General features: G+C 36.3%; 1 protein-coding gene across 1 annotated transcript; it reads left to right on the top strand.

Annotated features, from left to right (window-relative positions):
- The first annotated feature begins 3,013 nt into the window (after positions 1 to 3,013).
- Positions 3,014 to 18,569, top strand: PpD3 (protein phosphatase D3). The gene is made up of 17 exons (XM_090176091.1): positions 3,014 to 3,080; positions 3,204 to 3,278; positions 4,391 to 4,516; positions 5,596 to 5,655; positions 5,766 to 5,935; positions 6,012 to 6,083; positions 6,160 to 6,304; positions 6,369 to 6,490; positions 6,560 to 6,625; positions 7,179 to 7,277; positions 7,344 to 7,449; positions 7,516 to 7,576; positions 7,644 to 7,725; positions 13,534 to 13,621; positions 13,829 to 14,048; positions 18,066 to 18,147; positions 18,233 to 18,569. Exons 1-17 carry the CDS (start codon positions 3,014 to 3,016, stop codon positions 18,287 to 18,289), a joined length of 1,698 nt encoding a protein of 565 aa, XP_090032217.1. The 3' UTR covers positions 18,290 to 18,569.
- The last annotated feature ends 1,378 nt before the right edge of the window (positions 18,570 to 19,947 follow it).

Here is a 19,947-nt window from a genome sequence, read left to right as displayed (position 1 = left end):
TGGCTACAGGAAAGTTATTATGAATCGGACATAGCATATGTTCTGATCACGAATATTCTATTTATTCAAATCGATGTTGAGAACCATAATGGATTTTAAAAAAAAAATCCAATTAGAAAAGTGTTCTTCGCCCCATTTTATGCTAAATGGGCTTTGATATGATTCAATTTGTAAAAAAGAAAGCCAAGTAATCGAAAATTTATTTTCTTTACAGTTCTCGTTGTAAATTTAGAATGACCTTGAAAAGAAAGTTTTTTGATTATCTTTAATTTTTTAAATGTTATTTTACTTTCGAGCATGTTTATTAGTCAGCAGAGGTTTTCAGTAAGATTTTCAACGATTAATCGTTGTAACATCTTGCCCATATTTCTAATTTTTGGATTTATTAAATTTTGATTGTAAAAAGTTTAGCATTGTTTACTTGACGACCAACTTGTTTTTTGGCTTTCAATTGATCAAATGAATTCGGGCCAAAGTTATTCAGACATAAAATATGATGAGGAACAACTTTCTAATCGGAACGAAGTTTCTAAATCAAACGATTCTCGAAATGATTTTTCAATGACCTTGAAGACATGGTTCAAGGTCATCGATGTTATCATTTTTAATTATCCCCCAATACGTGTTAAGTGTAAAAAAAATTTGAAATTAGTACAGGAAACGGTTTTTGATATATTAATTTTGACAAGGTTTGGGTTCAATTTGCCCCACTGTGCGCCGGTGTGACCCTTTAAATTTTAGTAATTTTTAACAATATATTTTATATGGGTTATATAATTTAGGTTAAAGTCCACTAAGTAGAGTGTAAGTTGTCTAATTATAATACTCTACAATGGTTCTCGGATGACATTATCGTTTCGCTATTTTGCATTTTAGCTTCCTATGCCATTAATAGATGGCACCACGCTCTCCAGTCAAGTCGTTTTTTCGAATAGTCGGATAGATTTATGGTCATCTCTAATAACAAGAGCCTTATCAGGTGGTAATGATAGAGCCGACAGTTGCTTTAAATAAAACATCTTCAAGGAAATCGCCAAGTAATATTTCCGAGAGCCGGGACCTGCAAGTTACTGCAGGAGGCAATGTTACAATATAAGGTGGTTTCTTTTCGCTTTTTCCGGGATTTCGTATTAGGGTAAGAAGAGCAACGCTATGACGTCAATTTACTCCGATTCTATGGTTGCGAATAGTTTGAGTCAGAGTAAAAACGTTTTTCCAAAATGGCTGCCTCCTTTTCAGAAGGAGTAAAAAGAGTAGCCCTAATAGGTGGTTAAATAAACCCTCTCTGACTGTCTTGCCCATAGAAATCTCATAGGTAACTAGAATGCTGCCGCCTACGGCCGAGCTTGACGCCAGTTCGCTTTGAACCTTCAGCCAATGAGAGGCCGTAGAGTGGTTCCGCCAAGGAGGATAATAATCCTCCTTGGATCCGCTACTATAGCGGGAGATAGGTGACGTCATTCTCTCTGGTGACATAAAATTCTTGGCAGAACCACTCTTTGAGCTCTGATTGGCTGAGATCTGGCTATCGTCTGCCACGGCATTTGGCCCATTTGCCAGTTACACGGCAGCATTCTAGTTACCTATGAGATTTCTATGGTCTTGCCCCCCTGTTGTAAAATGCTGCCAGATCTATGCATAGAAAATACTCAGCTTTGGCAGTATAAACTACAAAGAGTAACCATAGACAAACCTATTATATGTCCAGTAGCAGCAGCACAAACTCTATAATCGGCTATGAATGATCTTTTATTTAAAGGACTATACTATACTCCGGAACAAGCGAATAGTTTATGGGGCGGAATAATTATCATCCCCCGAACAGGCGAATAAAACGTTTTAGGTTAAAAAGAGTACACTTTTATTCCGAGAACAGTTGAACAGAAATCACCTAGAAAACGAGATTATCCCCGGAATCTGCTCTCGTTAACGCAATGGGACACGCTATAATTTTCATAGCACTGCGGGAGCAGTTAGAGGCTCCCTAAGAAAAACGCCTTTATTCTAATTTTCTTCCTAAATACTTATACTAAAAACATGACATTAATCATTGGGTGAACTGCTCTCGTCTGCTCCCTCGTGGAAAAAATGTCATAACGTGAAAGTTTAATCGTTTTCACCCATTGAATGATATCACCATTGAGTTGGGAATAATAATGAAAGTATTGTTTACATAGTGCTTGTTGAAATAATGGAAACTTTTCACCTGTAAACAGAACGTCGTGATTTGCCAAGCCTTAATATGTCAAAAAAGCTACCTGGTTAAAAGGCAGTGACGTAGACAAGGGGGTTTCCGGGTCCAGACCCCCCCTGGGCCTACCTTTGACTGTACTAAATTTCAACCCCTTTTTGACCCCCCTCTTAACATTCACATAATTCAACCCCCCCTTGACGATTTTCTGGCCACGCCACTGTTAAAAGGGAACACTTGTTGCTGCCGTAAAGGTAAAAAAATTCCATTATTAAAACCAGCACTATATAAACAGTGATTTGCAGGTCCTGGCTCTCGGAAATATTACTTTTTGGCGATTTCCTTGGAGAATTTTATTGAAGCATCTATTGAATCTGATAGTTGCGGGACAAAAATTTAGGTTAAAATCTGAAACGTTAAGTTGCCATCTATTGGTGGGAATCTTTGAAGCCTGAAAACAAAATCTACGTATATCATTCTGATTTGCATATTTAGTTACGCGGATTTTACTTTCAAGCGACGTTGTTTCGCGCGAAATTGACACAAAATTTGAAACGGAGAATTAGGCTTAGCAAACTAAACGCGTCTCGAAGTTACAGTGATTAATTAGACAAAGTAAATTAATGTAAAATATTATTTTTAATAAGCTATTATAATGGTTTAATAAGCTATTATAATGGTTTAATAAGCTATTATAATGGTTTAATAAGCTATTATAATGGTTTAATAAGCTATTATAATGGTTTAATAAGCTATTATAATGGTTTAATAAGCTATTATAATGGTTTAATAAGCTATTGTAATTGTTTAATAAATACCATAATGGGTCGAAAAGTTTTAGTTAAAGGTTGTGTTAATACCGGTAGAAACCCAAATGTTCAATACATAAGTGAGTGTATAATAAGGAATAGAAGGGATTTATCTGAAGCAATGATTTAATATATAGATTCCCAATTAAAAGGCCGACTTTGAGGCTATAAGGCAACTTGATTCGACACCTGGTCCACAACAGGAAGACGCGATTTACGCGGGGTTCATTTTGATCAGACTGCTTATCGTGAAAACACGAAAATAAGAGTACTCTCAGGTAAAATGCAGTGCCAACTTTGCAATTTTATTTATTTATATGTTAAGACGTTACCGTCTTGGCTACAGACATACCAAAAAGATACAACATAATATTACATTCATAAATGAGATCAAACTGAAAGAATAATAATGTTGATACATGAAAATTGCAACAAAAAATGAAAAGTAGATTTAAAAAAAAAGTAAAGCTGGTGGCAAAGGAATCAACAAATACAATGAAAATATAAACCAAAGTACAAAACCTGAATATTAAAAAAATTTAGGCGGGCTGGGACTGGAAGTTTTGTGAACCGATTTTGGGCTTTTTGGAGTTGAAGTTTATCAAATTCTAAGCTCAGGCTCCAGATAGGGGAACAGTAGTCAAATATAGGAAGAATTTTAAGAATTTGTAAAAACTAAAGGAACTAAAAATTGATATTGACATTTTATTAAGGTAATTTTAGTAGAGTTCAGTGATAAATTATTTAATTATTATTTAGTACCTTAAACATTCATTTTAATTTCAAAATATTAAATTAATAATTTTGGGAGATCGAAAATACAGATTATGGCGCCAATTACCATAGGCAATTTTGGATTTAGATCCAAAGCCCATGGACTAATTAAAGGGGCTCCAAAGTTCGGTGGCAAAAAAAAAAGAAAATTGAGCATGCTTTTCATTCCCCCCAACCCCTCACTTGGCCTTGGCAGAGTCAACCGTAAATTTCGCACTTTACTGACTTTACACACATTTTGCCACCGAACTTTGGAGCCCCTTTAACAACTTGAGATAAGAAATTGTATATATAAATGTTGCCTTCATTATGAATGTTTGCCATGTATTGAAACTTGTACGCAATTTGTGGGAACATCATAATATGCTAGTTGATGGCCAAAAATATTTTTCCTTATAAAAAATTAAAATTAAATTAAATGGAAAAATTCTAAATTAAGCTTATATTTTGGTCATTGGTAATGTTGCTTGAGCTGGTGCAGGATGAAGGGATAAATATCGCCAACAGGATTATTGCTTAACATCGAAAGGCTTAATAATCCTACGGAATCATGAAGGGTTAATTTATGTGTCCAATAAAGAAAAAATGCATAAGAATCATTATTTGGAAAATCAAGGTTCCTCAAATAAACGCCTGACCTTAAAAATTGAGTTGCTGGTTCGAAGGTGCCTCAACCATGGTGAAACACTTCTCCCAGATTTGAATGATCACATCTTTGACCCAGAGGTTGGTTTGAACCAAGGTTAGTAAATTTTAGGCTATAAAAGGTTGCCTCGATACGCTGTGGTTGCTAAGGGCTAAGGTTGGTAACTTCGTTGCTAACGAACATCGTGATGTCACTGAGATGAGATCCTATTGAAAATCAATGGGATCTCATCTGGGTGACGTCAGCAACAGACGAATTTTGGAGGCAATCTAAAAATTCTTTCAAACCGTTTCTCGATCGAGACCCCGTTGGGTTTGAACTATATCATTTCAATTTCCCCGTCCCTAAAGTAATTAACTTTTACACCGGACTCAGTAAAATAGCGAAGAATATTAATGATAAGGTGAAAACCGAATGCATTAGGAAAATACTAAATTGATATTGTTCAAAGGCCTAAAGTTTTTTTCAGTGGCGTAGCTAGCATGGATGACACCAGGGGTGGATATCATGGTGTGCTACTTACTAGTGTCTAGTTTGAGTAAGTTTTTATTTTTTTTATGGTCGAGTGTCACCCCCAAATCACGCCCAAATGGCCCCACTCAGTAGCGTAGCTAGGGGGGCTCAAACTAGCTTTGAAAAATATTAATATGCGAAAAACTTTAAGGGGGTGGAGAACTAAGGGATCGCCCCGGCCGGCAAAAGGTCTAGCTACGCCACTGGCCCTCTACCCCAACCCTAGCTACGCCCCTGGTTATTTTCATTCTAACAGGTTGGAGTTTTGTTAGAATAATACAACATTTTCTTTTTATTATAATCATAATATTAAACGTTATTTTGAGTTTCTCCCCAGTAATTTAAATATCTAAATACAAATTAACACTAAGATACCCGTGAACCCGTGCAAAAAAGTACATAAACAGACGATATTTGGAAAAATATAGATTATTGAAAAAGATAGAAGGCGTCCCCGCCGAATGATAAAGATTACAGGCAGTGAGTAATTTGTCCCACGAAACTCCGATTTCTGAAGCTGTATATGTATCGCTAGTTATATATATTCCCAACTCAATGGCTATCACCCCTACTTACAAACTTGTAACTTGTCGTCTGCTTAATTTTCAACATGGCGGAAGCCGGCGATTCTAAAGCTAAATCTGGTTTGATTGATTCTATAGATGAAAAGATTGCGAAGGAAGCTAATGATTTTAAAGAAAAAGCAAATACACATTTTAAGAGTAGGTGTATTTTTATAATAATATGATTTATTTTTATTGTGATTTTGTATCTGTGTTTCGATTCTTCATTAAGCCTTGCTTGTCATGTGTTGTTACAATAAAATTTTTAGATCAAGAATTCGATGAAGCAATTGAACTTTACAGTAAAGCTATTGAGATTAATCCAACTGTTGCTGTATATTATGGGAATAGAAGTTTTGCCTACCTGAAAACAGAGTGCTTCGGTTATGCATTAAATGATGCTTCGAAAGCAATTGAACTTGATCGCTCATATATTAAAGTAAGAAATAAATCATTATGATACATGCATTTCGAGTTTGAAATATCTTTAACGCATTTAACATTTTTATATTAAGGGTTATTACAGAAGAGCAGCTTCTTATATGTCACTTGGAAAGTTTAAGCTAGCCCTAAAGGACTTTGAAGCAGTTAAGTATTAAACTTAAAAGAATGGTAGTAATTATTAATTTTAAAACTCTACTAAATGTAACTTCATTGAATTAGGTTATGAAAGCAAGACCAAATGACAAAGATGCAAAATCAAAATTCCAAGAATGCAGTAAAATAGTGCACAAACTTGCTTTTGAGAAAGCTATTGCTGTCGAAGATAAAAAAACTGTAGCTGCTACTATTAATCTTGAAAGCATGAGTGAGATTTGGTTCTGTTGGTTGACAATGCTATCATTCCCCATTCATAATTTTTTTCCATTTAGCAATTGAGGAAGATTATATTGGACCAAGATTAGAAGATGGGAAAGTTACTGAAAAATTCATGACTGACCTTGAACAAACTTTCAGAGAAGGCAAAAAACTGCATAGAAAATATGCCTATAAAGTAGAGTTTATTTGGAGATCTTTTATTATGAATATTTTAAAATATATTAATTTTGTTTTATTTTAATAGATTTTATTAGACATTAAAGAAATCTTTATTAAGCTTCCCACTCTAGTTCACATAGATGTAGCAAAGGTATTTTTGTTCATTCATAGCTTGCTCATGGGTGTGGCTTGTGTTCGTTATCATGGTAACGCGTATTGGGTGGCCATGACATTAAGACGCCCACGGCGGTCATGTGATAATTTCGTATGATTCTGTGGCGTTTGGTCATGTGATTATTTAGGAGGATCGTGTGGCGTTTTGCCTCGTGATCTGTGACGTGAAATTAGTGTCATGGCGGCCGTTTCAAGGCGGGGCTTAGCTACGACGTATGCCTATGGCTTGTGTTCGTTGCCATGGTAACGCGTATTGGGCGGCCATGACATTAAGACGCCCACGGCGGTCATGTGATAATTTCGTAGGATTCTGTAGCGTTTGGTCATGTGATTATTTAGGAGGATCATGTGGCGTTTTGCCTCGTGATCTGTGACATGAAATTAATGTCATGGCGGCCGTTTCAAAGCGGGGCTTAGTTATGACGTATGCCTACGACGCTACGAGCAAGCACCCAATGCGTATAGCTGTCACTGCTTAAAATTTTTACTCAAATGGCTTGGTTTATTAAAACCAATTTTGTTATTGTTAGGACCAAAGATTCACAGTATGTGGTGACATTCATGGTCAGTATTATGACTTGCTCAACATTTTCAAGCTCAATGGAGTTCCCTCCACAACAAATCCATATGTACAAAAAATTGTATTTATTCCTGGTGAACTAAAAAATTTCTCACAATTTTACCTTTTTCATTAGCTTTTTAATGGAGATTTTGTGGACAGAGGTTCATTTTCTGTGGAATGCATTTTTACACTTTTTGGTTACAAGTTATTATATCCGCAACATTTTTACATGTCTAGGGGTCAGTTTGACCAAGTTTTGTTTTGTACAAGGATCCAATTTAATGGCCTTTTCAAACTTTTTTTAGGAAACCATGAAAGTCAGACGATGAATCAGATGTATGGGTTTGAAGGAGAGGTCAAACATAAATATCCTTTTCTATAAATTAAATGTATCATTTACATGGTGTAAAAATGCCCTTAATTCCAATTGCAAGTATTCAACGCAGATGGCAGAACTATTTACAGAACTATTCAACTACCTTCCACTTGCCCACTGTATCAATAACAAAGTTCTTGTAAGTATTAATTGTGTTAATGTTTTGTGAAGGAAACGCTGGCTAAATTTTACTATATGGGAATGGGTGCAGTAGAACACGTGACGGACGTAGTTAGACGTAAACAGTGTGCAAACCATACTAAGTGTTCTGGGGACAATAGTTCGACTGTAGTAGAACTCGTGAAGATGATATTTTTTGTTTAAATTATTTCTTTTGGACTGTACTACAATAATATTGAATTATTTTCTAATATTTTGGACATTTTTTGACAGATAATTTTCAAGTTCATCCAACATACTTCGGGATTCGGGGGAAAAGTGGGGCTTTGGGTGGGGACAATATTATGTAAGTATAACAGCCCCCAGCGCACTAGCGAACACGAAACTATTTCGTTGGAATGGTCTCTATAGGACAAGAAGAATCTTACAATAGTGGCCAACACGAAACTAGTCAGGCGCCAATACTTAGTTTACTAGTCTGTAAACCATTATTTTCAATAATTTCAATGTTATACACACATATATTGTCCCCACCCAAAGCCCCACTTTTACCCCAGATCCCGAAGTATGTTGGAAGAACTCGAAAATGATTTGTCTAAAAACGACCAAAATATTAGAAAAAAATTCAATTTTATTGTAGTTACAGTAGTTTAGTCCAAAAGTAATAATTCAAACAAACAATTTCATCTTCACGAGTTCTACTATAGTCGAACTATTGTCCCCAGAAAGCTTAGAATTGTTTGAACACTGTGCGTTCTAATACGTCCGTCGCGTGTTCTACTGCACCCGTTCCCATAAAGTAAAATTTTTCCTTAACGCTTGTTGCCGACAGAGATGGGCGCACTCTCAGCTCAAAAGAGTGGGAGAGCTATTTTTGAGCGCGAGCGCCACTCTCGGATGAAAAAAGAGAAGAGCGCGAGTGCGAGCTCCACTTTCGGATATGAAAAGAGAAGAGCGCGAGCGCGAGCTTTACTCTCGGGTGTAAAAAGAGAAGAGTGCGAGCGTGAGCTCCACTTTCGGTTAAAAAGAGAAGAGTGCGAGCGTGAGCTCCACTTTCGGTTAAAAAGAGAAGAGTGCGAGCGTGAGCTCCACTTTCGGTTAAAAAGAGAAGAGTGCGAGCGTGAGCTCCACTTTCGGTTAAAAAGAGAAGAGCGTGAGCGCGAGCTCCACTTTCGGATATGAAAAGAGAAGAGCGCGAGCGCGAGCTTTACTCTCGGGTGTAAAAAGAGAAGAGTGCGAGCGTGAGCTCCACTTTCGGTTAAAAAGAGAAGAGCGCGAGTGCGAGTTCAGCTCTCGGATAAAAAAGAGAAGAGTGCGAGCTCCGTTCTCTTTAAAAAAAAAGGCGGCGAGCTCCAGCCTGCCTTGGATATAAAAAGAGCGTGATCTCCGACCTCTGAGTCAGAGGTTGCCAGGTCGGACCATCGAACCGTTGGAGATGATGGCGGTTTTTCTTTCTCTGACCACGGCCAACTCGCGCAATAGCGGCCAGCCCATTCATTGAATTTTCTATGTTAACCTACGAACAAAACTATCTCTCGGCGTCGAGCGCCCCTAGCGGAAAATTACTTTTAGAATAGTTTTTGCATTGATGCTAAAATAAAAACGAGCGTGGCGCTGAACGCCGAATTTATAACGGGAAAATCCTTGTTCATGGAATTTCGGCGAATGGGTTGGCCGATATTGCGCGAGTGTCAAAGTTGACCCTGCTCTGACAAAGAACGATAAAAGTGCGGGTTTGGTTACGAAATTTTAAATTCGCGGGGGTCACGTGCAGAGATGGGCGCACTCTCAGCTCAAAAGAGTGGGATAACTATTTTGAGCGTGAGCGCCACTCTCGGATGAAAAAAGAGAAGAGCGCGAGTGCGAGCTCCACTTTCGGATAAAAAAAGAGAAGAGCGCGAGCGCGAGCTCACTCTCGCATTTAAAAAGAGAAGAGAGCGAGTGCGAGCTCCACTTTCGGAGATAAAAAGGGAAGAGTGCGAGCGCGAGCTCAAGCTTCCGCCATATAAAGAGAAGAGCGCGAGCGCAAGCTCAAGCTTCCACCAAAAAAAGAGAAGAGTGTGAGCGCGAGCTCAAGCTTCTGAGAAAAAAAAGAGAAGAGCGCGAGTGCGAGCTCCAACATCTGACTCTAAGGAGAGGAGTGTGAGCTCTGAAAATTGGTTTTTGCCCATCTCTGGTTGCCGATAACATTTTCACTAAAGAAAATGCATATAGGGAACTAACACTCTGTAGCTTTGGCTTTGGCAGCCATGTTGGGTAGAATTTTTTTTTGGTGACGTCGTGAGACGTAGAACTGTTAGCTCCCTATTCACCCGTTAAAACCTATTTACACTAGCGCATTTTAGTAGCAAGTTAATACCAGGGCTGTGCAAGTACTCTAAAATCGCGAGTACTCGGTCTCAAGTCCGAGTCGGGTACTCGAGACTCTAAAGTCGTTTTTCTAGTACTCAATGGGGTTTAAAAATTACTCTAACAAGGAGACATCCCGAAGTGTAACCCACCGATTTTGTTCAAACTCGGGGGATTGGTAGACCTTCATTTATCATGAAAAATACTAAAGGGAATTTATTCAATGGGCAACCGTTTTGCCATGGCAACGAAAAATGTTTTTGACAACAAAAATTTAAATTTTCCCATTGAAAATAGCATGGGATTCTGACCGATTCAAAAATTCGAAAATGCCAAAAATAGAAAAAGTAGATAAAAATTGACAAAAAACATCAAAACTGATCAACTTTTGATCAATTTGAGGTCAAAATCCCATGTTATTTTCAATGGGAAAATTAAATATTTTGTGTTGTCAAAAACATTTTTCGTTGCCATGGCAAAACGGTTGCCCATTGAATAAATTCCCTTTAGGATTTTTCATGATACATGAAGGTCTACCAATCCCCCGAGTTTGAACAAAATTGGAGGGTTACACTTCGGGATATCTCCGTAAGTAGACTCCAATTTATAAATAAAATTAAAAATACCCGGCAAGTCCATTATTTTCAGGCGATTCTTTTTTTGCTTTGCTTCCAAATATTCGGTAAATAATTTTATTTAGTAGTCATAGTCAAAGCGCATGGTTACAAAAAACACCCAAATTGTTCGGAATTAGTATACAACTCTGAAAATTGATATACACGTTCCTTGAACTATACTCTCGACTACTTAATTTTTATTTTTCATAAAAACCTACTGGGAAAAAGTTAATAAGCAAAAAAACCCGCTTGTTGCCGAGGTCGTGCGCATATTCATATCCGCAACTTTGCAAATAAAAAATGGTTAAGCGCGTGTAGCTCGGGTGGTAAAGTTATGCATTTTTTTTATGGTGATAAGTGTTATAATAGTACGTAAAAACGGTAAAACCTAATATGGAACCATATCGAGATATTTTTTTACTTGACGTTTTTTACGATTTTACCTTTTTCTCTATAGGAAAAAAAATGATAAATCGCATGTAGCTCGGGTGGTAAAGGTGGTAAAGTTATGATTTTTTTTACGGTGATACATGTCATACTTAAAACCTGATATGGAACCACATCCAGAAATTATTTTTACTTTATACGGAAAAATGGAAAATGGCGTGTAGCTTGGGTGGTAAAGGTGTTTAAAGTTAGGATTAAGTATGTTATAAAAGTAGACAATTTAAGTTGCATTTGAAGTTTTTGTTATTTATTGGGTAGACGTAATTCTCAAATATTAAAAACAAAATTAAAAAAAAAGTAAAGTAAAAAAATCTCGACGTGGTTTTTAGTACTATGACACGTATCACCATAAATTCATAACTTTACCACATTTACCACCCTTACTACCCGAGCTACACGCGATTTACCATTTTTCCCTACACAGAAAAAGGTTAAATCGCAAAAAACAGCAAGTTAAAAAATATCTCGATGTGGTTCCATATCAGTTTTTAAGTAGTACTATGACACGTATCACCATAAAAAATTGTAAACTTTACCACCTTTACCACCCGAGCTACACGCGATTTACCATTTTTCTCTATAGAGAGAAAGGTGAAATCGTAAAAAAGTCAGAAAAAAAATATCTCGAGGTGGTTCCATATCAGGTTTTAAGTAGTACTATGACACGTATTAAAATAAAAAAATCATAACTTTACCAACTTTACCAACCGAGCTACACGCGCTCAACCATCTTTTTTTTTAAAGTTGCGGAGATGCGGTGCAACTTAAAATATTTAATTTGAAAAACACACACAAACGAAGATGCGCCCGTCCTCGGCAACAAGCGGGTTTTTTGCTTATAAACTTTTTTCCAGTAGGTTTTTTCGAAAAATAAAATTAGGTAGTCGAGAGTATAGTTCAAGGCACTTGTATATCAATTTTCAGAGCTGTATACCAATTCAGAACAATTTATCACCATGCGCTCTCACTATCAGTATTTATCACAAAAGCGATAAAATCCTGATAAAAGTTATATTAAAATTTAGTTTTCAAGAATTTTTGTAATATTTTAGTACCAATTGGAAATTTCAAATTAGTCATATAAATTTAATAATTAGTTAAGCCCATAATGAATAATTAGTTTAAAGTATTTTTTCTGATTTTAAATGGTTAGCATAAAATTTAGGGCTCAAATAGTTCTTGAATTGGCCTCGAAAGAGTTAAAATCCATTTCTTATGGACTCGAAACCTAAAAAACAGGATTCGCACACCCCAAGTTAATACTTACTTGTTAGTTCATGTGAAAATTTGAGAAACGTTCCATTATGGATGGTAGTGAAAAGCAAACTTAAGTCTTTTTTATGGCGTTGGCGTTTATCAAAAACTTGAAATTTTATCAGTGTGTACATTTTTTGAATAATGCAAAAGCTAAGAGGCAGTATTGCAACGCAAATGAAGATAGTCGTGTGAATATGGGAATTCAGAAAAAGACGGGAAACTTACACTGACCACTTGACTTTTTCAGACGGATTTGTTCTCTATACCATAACATTTTACCAAATTTTACTAGGGATTGTGCGATTTGGTCTTTTAAAAAATTTCACTTAAAACTACTCGGCTCGAAGCTCGAAAATGGCTCAAGCCTCAAATCAAGGCCTAGGCTTAACTTTCGAGTACTCGAAACTATTATTCTTACCAAGGCACTACTCGCGCGTATAAGAGATTTCTCTAAGAACCTTGCTACTCGCGTGCTTTTAAAAATGGCGGGAAAATTTACTAAAAAGTTCCCTTTGGTCCCGCCTTAAGATCTCTCATTGGGTGAGAAAGTAGTTCTAGTTGTTTCTGATTGGTCAATGATTTTAAATGTAAAAACCGAAACCAAAACCACAAGTTACATAACGTAGGGTGAGCCAGCTGTTAATTATCAGTTGTTTGGCAGTTCATCAGTCCCCCATTTTCTTGTTGTTATCCCTTGTATGGCCAGTTATTTATTTAGACTTCACAAATATGGCTTCAAATAAACGTAAAAGCTCTGGCAGTAAATAATGTTTTAATGAAGAAATAATAGAACTTGGTGATGAAAGTGAAGATTCTAGTTTAAATGATTCCTCATCTGATGAAATACAGCTAAGCCTAATTATTCGAGTACTCGAAACCCTCTTTTCAAGCTAAGCTTAAAAGCTCGATAAAATTTCAAAGCTCGGCTCGAAACCCAAAAATCAAGGCTCGCGCATGCCTAAAAATTGCATATCATACTGAAAACTTTGAAAAAATAATTGTTTCATATGAGACTAGTTGAGCCAGCTCTAGGAAACAAAATGGGGAAAAATCTGTTACTTTGTCTATAATCCTAATGCCTTTGATGATTAACGCCTCTAAAAACTTACTTTAGTCCTATTGCATAAATTGCTTTAGTTCAAAATAATATGTTGCAGGTGATGCATGGTGGACTTTTCTCCCATGATGGAGTTACGTTAGAAGACATTGCCAAAACGGACAGGATTAAACAACCACCAGAAGAAGGTGAAATTTATTATAAACTTGAATCGCTTAAACAGGGACCAAAACTAGTAAACTTCGTGGGTTTGCCAACAATTGTAGCATTTTAAGGAAATATTTTACAAAGAGCTAGTAAATTTTTGGTTTGTTAAGGTTTAGGTACAATCTTTAATCATTTATTTTTTTTACTTAGGATTACAAAATTGTTGCGTTTTTTTTTCCTCGTCACAGGGATAATGTGTGAACTTCTGTGGTCTGACCCACAACCTCAAATTGGGAGGTCCCCTAGTAAGAGGGGCGTTGGAATTCAATTTGGACCGGATGTGACGAAAAAGTTTTTAACTTTAAACAAATTAGACTACATTATAAGAAGTCACGAGGTAAAAGCTGAAGGTTACGAGATTAGTCACGGGGGAAAATGTATAACAGTCTTCTCAGCACCAAATTATTGGTAAGTTTCGTTAAGGCACTTATTTAATACTATCGCGGTAAAATTAGTTAATACTCTCTCTATTTACTATCAATTTTCATTGGTCCAATTTTTCAACCAAGATAACTAAATTAGTAATCTTGGTTGAATGGAAAATGCTATTAGTTAAACTAATAGCATTTTCGGCAAAATTGCACTACAGCGGCCTCATGTAATTTCGTGTTTTTTTTTTGGTGGAGAATGTAGCACTTGACGCGTAGATTACGAAACTATTTTTTATTTTTGCCGCAAATGATAATTTAATTAATTAACTTAATGTTAAAAATGTACTAATTTTAGGGAATTACCGTGTTTTTGTATTTGTGGGTGGCGGAGAATGTAGCACTTGACGCGTAGATTACGAAACTATATTTTTTGGGCCGCAAATGGTAATTAAATTAATTAACTTAATGTTAAAAATTTAGTAATTTTAGGGAATTACCGTGTTTTTGTATTTTGTTGTGGCGGAGAATGTAGCACTTGACGCGTAGATTACGAAACCAATTTTTTGGCGGCCGCAAATGATAATTTTTTAATCAACTTAACTTTTAAAAAAGGCGTCATTTTAAGAGTTTAGTAACGTTTTTCTAAAAAAATATTTGCGTCGTGTATCCGTCGACACCACTTTTTTGACACGCCCCAGCCCCATTCCGCGCATTGACGGTGAGCCTGCTGTAATCGTACCTAGTGAAATCGTATCAACTTAAATAGGAACAAAAATGAGCAGAGGTTTGAAGCATTTAATTGAGCGGAAAAGGTACAAGAGTTTCAAGGGTTGGGTGAATGCACCGAAGCCGCAGCTTCCAAAAAGGCCAAAAAACACGGGTTTTCCTTGCGTATTGGCGCCTGACGGCGCCGCGCACTCACTTCGCTCAAGCGCTGGGGGCGCGCAGCGCCTCCCCAACCCCATACTAAAAAAAGCAATGGGCCATCTATAACGCGACCTAGAGGACAGTACCAAGCCTTACGCATTAAGTATATACTTTTAATCTCAACCAGAAACAAAGTGGCCTAAAAATTGAAAACACCTAGAAAATGAACAAAAACTGTAACTGATTTTATACAAAAAGGGAATATCACGTGGAATTCATTAGGACACCGAAACTGTGGGGTCGGCGAACACACGACGGAAATAAGTACAACAAAACACGTGCAAATGCCCAAAAATTAGAAATTTAAAATTACATTAAAAAATTAAATAATTATTTGCGGCAAAAATAAAAATTACCCTCGGCATCTACGTGACAGGGTCTATCAGGCGCAACCAAAATTAATATAAAATTCAATGAAAATGAGAAATTTTTAAAATTAAAAAAATTAAATTAAAGGGACCTCAGGTATTTGGTGGGAACACCAACGTTTGAAGCTCTGGCCGCTCTTGCCTTTGGCTTTAAAAATGTTTGGCGCCACTGTACAGGGAAACTTGAAAAATTAAAGGGGTCTTCCATAAAGATTGCTTTGCGGGTTATATTCCCTTTAAACAATTAAATACTCATTTGCGGCAAAAAAAATACCCTCGGCATCTACGTGACAAGGTCTATCAGGCGCAACCAAAATTAATATCAAATTCGATGAGGCCGCTGTAGTACACTTCACCCGAAATTTCCATTTAATTGCTCGTGATTCGCTCCAAATCCGACTCTCACGTTATAGATCTCACCCCAATCGACTAGAGTAAAACTGCCAATGGCACATACCATTAGCATATTCCCACGTTTTGTGGTTTTGCGTCTGCTAGTAGCAGAGGGCAGGGTTGGCAAAAACCGGTTTTTGCCGGGACATGTGGGAAAAAGTGGAAAAACCTCTTCAGGCTAAATTAATCATTGATATATCTATTAAGTGACTAATTTGGTCATTGCAAATAGGAGAGATTAAGAAAGGCCGGAAGAAGAGTGAATAGAATAGAAGAATATACTGCTTTTATTATTTATTTTATATTGAAATTTGCCACTAGAAGTGGAAAAACCATGGAAATACGATTTTACACACGGTTTTTAACAGAAAAACATTAGGTGGAAAAAACCGCGGAAAAATCTAGTTTTTTCCACCCGGTTTTTTTCACCCTTGGCGTAATCGTGTCAACCCTGGCAGGGGGGGGTAGAAAATCTACGCCGCCCCCCCCCCTGAAAATTTCACTTAGAAGGGCCCGGGATGACATAATTTGCCACGGGCCCCGAAATGTCTGCACGGCCCTGGCTAGTAATTTGAATTTCGCGTCTTGGTCTGCCATTTTGCCAAAAAAATCTAAAAGGCACACGCAAAAATTTGCTACGATCTCCATTTAGATCCGTTGATCGAAGCACCCGAGAGCGGGAAATGGAACATAAAATGTAGATCAGAGCGCTTGAGAGCAGTCAAATGAAAAGCGCTAGAAGCCTCAAACGGCCACCACGACATCCCGAGGCAAAACACACCACCACGATCCCCCGAAATTATCACGTGACCACTATGGGCGCACTAAGTCATGGCCGAAGTAAACGTGATACCATGGCAACGAATACACGGAACACCCACGTGCAAGCTACTAATAGAATAATCGACGAAAAGAAAGTTTCGATAGCCGAATGGGACTGTTTTAGATGAATTGAAGACGATATTTAACGCAACAATAGGCTAGAATTTAGTAATTTTTAAATTTGATTAAGTAAATTTGTATTAAAAACTAAAGATTAAGCGCGGGTCAGTGGCTTTGCCAGGATTTTGGTTCTCTAATAAGTAACAACTAACCAAACATTTTGTTAATCCAACCATTCCGGGAGAGGCGCTGTTCCACAAATTACCGGAAGTGTTGTTTTATCCGTTCGTATGGGGTAAATTGTTAATTCGTGTATTTTCACTCTTTGCAATGCAGTCCATAGGTGGTTCTTATTAACTTAATTGTTTCTTCATTGGGCGTGTAACACCTTTAACTCGAATTAGTTGCTACATTTACCATAATAATCATGAATAAATGGTAAATTCACGATTAACTCGAGATTGAAATGATTAGCTCGAGATTGAAATGATTAGCTCGAGATTGAAATAACTAGCTCAAGATTGAAATGATTAACTCAAGCAGTCGAGCTGGAAATGATTAAATGGAAATTGAAGAGCTTGAATATTAATAATTTTATCATTAAGACATCCTAAAGCATAGTTTCCTGCCGTCGTACTAGGCACGTGTTAAAGGCGGCAACATTTTGAGAAAAACCTCGATATGGTTCTCCTTTAAAAAATGCTGGATGGTTTGAGAAAAACCTCGATATGGTTCTCCTTTAAAAAATGCTGGATGGTTTGAGAAAAACGTCACCTGTTCTGTTAAGGCTTTAATATCGTCGAAAGACGTCGGTTTAAGCCGAGGGATTCGACATTCTTAAACATCCAGTACATTCTAGAGAAAAATGATTTTACAAATTTTTAAATCAACTTGAAAATACTGAAACCTGGGCGACAAACAGTTCCAAAATCTGAAAATCAGCCAAAAAAAACAAGAAATCAACACAAAATCGGGCTCTGAAATTTCAAAAATCAGCCTCAAAAAACAAAAAATCCAGAAATCAACACGAAAATCGTGCTCTGAAAGCAAATATCGGTCCCCTCAAACCGATGCCGGTCTGATTTGATTTTTAAAGGGGAAGGAGCTTGCTGTTAGAGGATTAAAGGGTTTCTTAATTATAATTAAATACTTTTAATCAAGGGATTTATTAAAATAATCATTGATTTATATCATCAATTATACTTCAATATATTTATGAATATGTACGGAAGTAGACTCTCTAGAATGGTCAATTCAAATTAAATTTAGTTTTTTAATTAGTAATTAAATTTAACTTATGATAATTTAAATTTTAGATAACATTATTGCTGCGCTCAAATTATTAGTAGATTTGTCAAGAAAAGAGATAAAACGTTTATAAAATTAACTAAAATTCGATTTAAATCAAATAAAATTTTTTAAATAAAAAATCAACAAACCTGTTCTTGGTATTGTAAAGTAACTTTTTCCTCAATTTTTTCTAGTGACACTATGGGTAATAAAGGAGCATTCATAAACTTAACGGGCAATGATCTGACTCCAAAGTATGTCACATACTCAGCCGTGGTTAGTATCGCTTTCATTTTGTACTCGCGAGTGCTCGAGTTTTTAGTGCCACGAAATTTGTTAAAACCGTCCAATTTTGTTCCAGCCTCATCCAAACGTCAAACCAATGGCTTATGCAAGTAGTCTGCTAGCTTTCATGTGATGCGGGAGGGAAATTTTAGATTAATAACATTATATTTCAAATCTGAGGAAAAATAGCGAAAAGATAATATAAAATGAAAGCAACAGGATCCAGCGAGGAATAGCGTTCCACGCCTCTCATATTGCGACCGCGCTTATAACATGAACTGTGACGGTGCACGTTTTAATTGTCCATTAACCAAAACTAAGCAATATGTGAAAAGAAAAGACGATTCTGAGCTTTGAATAGTGTTTAAATAATTTTTTACGTTACAATAAAGGCCATGTTTTGTTTTCATTGACTTTGAACTCGTACATTCCAACAAAGGTCACGTTTCTTTTACTTTTGAAAATACCCTGGATCAAGCCACTTCGAAATTTACAACAGATATCTGATTTCTACATATTTATAAAAAAAATTCCGTTGTTGTGCATTATTTCCGATGTGCAATCGAGGGGTCGGACATTGCCTGTTTTGTGTACGGGATTTTGGATTTTCTAAAAATCCAGGATTTTTTATTGTGGATTTGTCATACAAAGTCTATGGGAGCAAAATTCTTGGATTTTGGATTTGTGGATTTTTTCCAAATTTTGTACGGGATTTGGCGAAATGTCCGACCCCTCGAGTGCAATAGTTCCGATGTTGTAAAACATTTCCGATGTGCAATACTTCCGATATTGTAAAAATTTCCTAATAATTACGATATTTTCAATATGGTTCAAATATTTGTTTTTCTACGAACAGTTCCTATATTTTTAAGTAATATTTCTTATGTCTCTGGATTCCCAATATTTATCAGAATCTAGAGCTGTGCAAATACCATTTTTTGGAGTTCGAATCGAATATCAAATGTTTTTTTTTCCATGCACGTCAAATACCAAATCGAATATTTATAACGTCAAATAATTTAGTCGAATATTTTTAGAGCAAAATTTTAAGCCAGTTAACTGATCAAATTCCAAATTGCCTTGGGGCCCCGGGAGAAAAATGGATTAATCCGGTCCTGGAATTAAACACTAGTTCGGAAATTTCACAGCGTTCTCATCTGATGGCCTTGAAACTCAACAAATTAGAAAAAGACCCGCGGTTATTCGACCAGTTTGCAAACTATTTGAAAATACCAAATACTTTTTCCTATCTTTTCGAATATTCGACTATTTGATCAAGAAAAACGAATATTCGTGAATTTTCCCAAGTGCTATTCGATTCGACGAATTGAATATTCGGTTTGGTATTCGATCGAATTATTTGGTCTAAACAAATATTTTGCACACGCCTAGAATCTAGAAATTTTTAACATTTTCCCGAATTTCTCAAATATTTCTGAATATTTCCGGGATATATATTTACCTATATTTATCAATACCTCCGAAATTTTTAATATTTTTCAAATATATCTTCTCTTTCGGAATAGCTCCGAAATGTTTAAAATTTTTCAAATATATCTGATATTTTGGAATAGCTCCGACATTTTTAATATTTTTCTAATATATCTGATTCTGAGATTTCAGACTAGCTCAGAATTTTTTATATTTTTGAAATATATCTGATCTTTCGGAATAGCTCCGACATATAAAAATTTTTCAAATATATCTGATATTTCGGAATATCTCCGAAATTTTTTATATTTTTCAAATATATCTGATCCTGATATTTCGGAATAGCTCAATTAGTTTTTT

The sequence above is a fragment of the Leiobunum rupestre genome, chromosome 5, assembly GCF_980474605.1.
Source record: "Leiobunum rupestre chromosome 5, qqLeiRupe1.1.hap1, whole genome shotgun sequence".
NCBI classification, from domain to species: Eukaryota; Metazoa; Arthropoda; class Arachnida; order Opiliones; family Sclerosomatidae; genus Leiobunum; species Leiobunum rupestre.
The sequence above is the reverse complement of the archived record's forward strand: the minus strand, read 5'-3'. Positions and strand labels throughout refer to the sequence as shown.